At 30.4% G+C, this 3,366-nt stretch overlaps 1 protein-coding gene across 1 annotated transcript; it reads left to right on the forward strand.

Annotated features, from left to right (window-relative positions):
* Positions 1-1,290: 1,290 nt before the first annotated feature.
* Positions 1,291-2,309, forward strand: LOC108482769 (uncharacterized). Its single transcript, XM_017785880.2, has one exon. The coding sequence runs from the start codon at positions 1,331-1,333 to the stop codon at positions 1,886-1,888; it is 558 nt and encodes a 185-aa protein (XP_017641369.2). The 5' UTR covers positions 1,291-1,330; the 3' UTR covers positions 1,889-2,309.
* The last annotated feature ends 1,057 nt before the right edge of the window (positions 2,310-3,366 follow it).

Raw genomic sequence — 3,366 nt, forward strand, 5'->3', positions numbered from 1 at the left:
GGTTTTTCCTAATAAAGTTTTAACGAGATAGATTTTCGTTGATGAACATCTAAGGGGGAGTGCTGTAAATCCATTCTTAAATGGATGTCCATAACCCCTTCAAATTTATCCTATTATAACCCTTAAATTCATTATCTTGTAACCCCTAAATCATTTATAGGTACTTTAATATTGGTCCTTAATGCTTTGTAACTTATGGTACTTGAGGCCCTATAAATAGAGGGCATGTATAAGCTTATAGTATTCCAAGTGAAAGTTGAATCATTCTTTGATTTCTTTATCTTTTTTCTTTCTTTTTGAATCTTTGTATTATTCTTTTAGCTTTATAATATTATTTTTATTATTTATTTTATTGGTTAAGTAAATGAAATAGCACCAAAATAGTAATCCATTTTGCCGACTTAGAAAGACAAAAAGAGATTAATAAAATTAGGATTAATATATTATTTGGTACTTGAATTTAGTTTTGATGTTCAATTTGGTACTTAAGTTTTTTCCCAATTTAATATCTAAGTTTGGCTTCAATATTCAATTTGATACTTGAGTATTTTTTGTTCCAATAAGCACTTAAATTTGGCTTCAATGTTTAATTTGGTATTTAAATTTTAATTTGGTCCCAATTAAATACCTACATTTTTTAAACTAAAGCACACATCAAATATTCATTGGGTCACATGCCTAGTTACCAAATTGAACAATGAGCCAAACTAAGTACCAAACTAGGACAAAAAAAATTAAGTACCAAATTGAACTTTGAAATCAAACTTAGATAACAAATGACATATTAACCCTTAAAATTAACTTGAAATGCTAACGTGGAAAACTTTACTGGTTTTTTTTTTCTTTTTTGAAGAAAAAACTTCACTGGTTTCTATTGAATATTTTCATTTAATTTATATTTAATAGTTAATGTATTCATACTATATAAATTACATTATAAGATAATAAAATTAATCATATCATCTCACTAAAAATAATTTTTTTAAAAAATTTATTTTATCAATTAACTCATCGATAATATATATTCATCGTGAATACATTGCATATAAACCTTTTTATTTTACAATTTTAACATTCTCTACCTGAAAACACGGCAGATTTGCACTGGTTCACTCCCCCTCAAAGACCTACTTAAAAAGACTTGCTTGATTCTAGACGCCGTACTCACATAAAGCTTGTACAATAAATAATGAATCTGAACCACCAATTCAAGATTCAAATGGACCCCATCGAACATTCCCTCAATCAGAGCCCTTCATTTATTCCATATCCAACTTTTCCTATAGTCAACCTGAATTTAGAAAAAAGAAAATAACACAAAGGGTGGAACATGCTACGAAACTCTCTTGCAAACCCAACCCCCCACTTTGCCTTTTATTATATAACAGTTCCTTTTAGAGCCCAAGGTCGCAACAAAGACCAAGACCCTAAAACCAGAAGCCAAAATCTAATGGCAAACTTGAGAACATCGTCAAAGGATGGCCGAAGATTGAAGCCGAATGAAGGATGTGAAAGACACCCAAAGCACAAGCAATCACCAGGGGTTTGTTCACTTTGTTTAGCTCAGAAACTTTCTCACTTATCATCAACTCATTCCACCACTCTTGCCTCTTCTTCTTCTTCTTCTTCTATATCTTCTTCTTGTTCTTCATCTTCTTCCTGTTCTTCCTCTCCCTTTCTTCCTTATCGTTTCATTGCAGATTCCAAAGGCACTTCTTTTTCTTTTTTATTGTTTAATGGCAAGAATTTATTCACTAAGAGCAGATCAGTTGCTTGGCCTTCGAGAATGATAAGCAAAGAAGGCGATGACCATAAGAAGGAAAAAGGCGGGTTCTTGTCCAAGCTGCTTCACCCTAAAAATACAAAGACAAAAGAACGATGCTCATAAATGGCAGTGTTTGTTTGATATATATATTTACTTGTTTCAGCTTTTTTTAATTGATTTAAGCAATTATTCCATCCCGCAAAAGCCTATCATTATTGATCATCCAAGAACATTGTACAAAACCTTATCTGCTTCTGTTTTACTGTCTTAGAATAATTTTGTTTGGTCCGCCAAAATAAGACCTGTCCATTAATGTTATAGAACTAAGTCAAATGCTTTAGTTTTACTGTGAGAATAATTTTGTTTGATCCGCTCAAGTAAAACCTTTACATTAATGTTTTAGAACTAAGCTCAAATACTTGGAGAGAAATTTATTGCCACTCTTTCGAGTTTCGACCACCTATTAAAAAATATAATGTATTTTACTTAGTACGTGTACCCTAAGAAATTTTTGTGGTATTATATAATATCATTATTATATTTATTTTGTTGTTGTTGTTTCATGGTGGAATGAATACGAGAAGGAAAAAGATGAAGAGAATGAATTAGTATATTTGTTTGTGATTTGCTTGCCAACAGTATTGGTGACGGAAACGTTGTTTGATTTTGTCTGGTGCTAAAAAACGAAAGCACAAAAGTTTGATATTTTACAGCAAAAACGTCATGCCAAAACCTTGGTCTGATTAATGGAGCAAACTGTGGGCTTATGATACTATCATTGCTAAAGTTAAATTAAATTTACTAGGCTACTTATTAATTTCCTTAAAATTTAAAATTAAGAAGTTGGTTATTGGTGAACACGTGGAATAGATAATATGGGCAAAATTTCAAGCAACGTATATAGCCCTAGTTTCGACTTTTCGATTTATGTTTTAAGACCCACTAATTATCAAAATCAAAGTAGGAAAGCCAATATAGTGATTCAAAAGGTCTGATCAAGTTCATAGCAACTTCGTCGTCCTTTTCCCCACACCCTCCCTCTTTTTATATAAATTATTATTTTAATAAATGGTTTTTTAAATCGGTCGGATGATTGAATAAGTAGGTTATCAATTTATTAATTTAATCAGTTTTATTGACTCGATTTAAAAATTATTAAAAATTAAAAAAATATAAAATACTAATAGATAAATAATCTGATTCAACCGATTTTTTTTTTAGTTCAACCAACCCGTACTGATTCTTAGGTCAATCGGTTCAAAGCCCTCTCTAGACAGATACATTAGCTTGATCCCATATCATCTAATTTAAAATCTCTTGCCGAACTTGTACCCCGACCAATTCTTAATCCAACCACTCTGATCGACCAATCCGATTTGGTTCAAACAACATTGCATTAAATTATACTTGTTTGCACTTTAATATCTTTTTTTTTGTTTCACTTAAACTTTCACTAAATTTTCAATTTAGTCTCTTTATTTTTTTTCCAAAATTTCATATCCATTTTTATCCTCACTAATTTTCTTTCCAATAAAAATATTTATTTAATAAGCTTGTTTTCAAAATTTCTCAAAATTCTCCCAGAATAGTGCTATTTATTG

The sequence above is a fragment of the Gossypium arboreum genome, chromosome 1 (genome assembly GCF_025698485.1).
Source record: "Gossypium arboreum isolate Shixiya-1 chromosome 1, ASM2569848v2, whole genome shotgun sequence".
NCBI lineage: Eukaryota > Viridiplantae > Streptophyta > Magnoliopsida > Malvales > Malvaceae > Gossypium > Gossypium arboreum.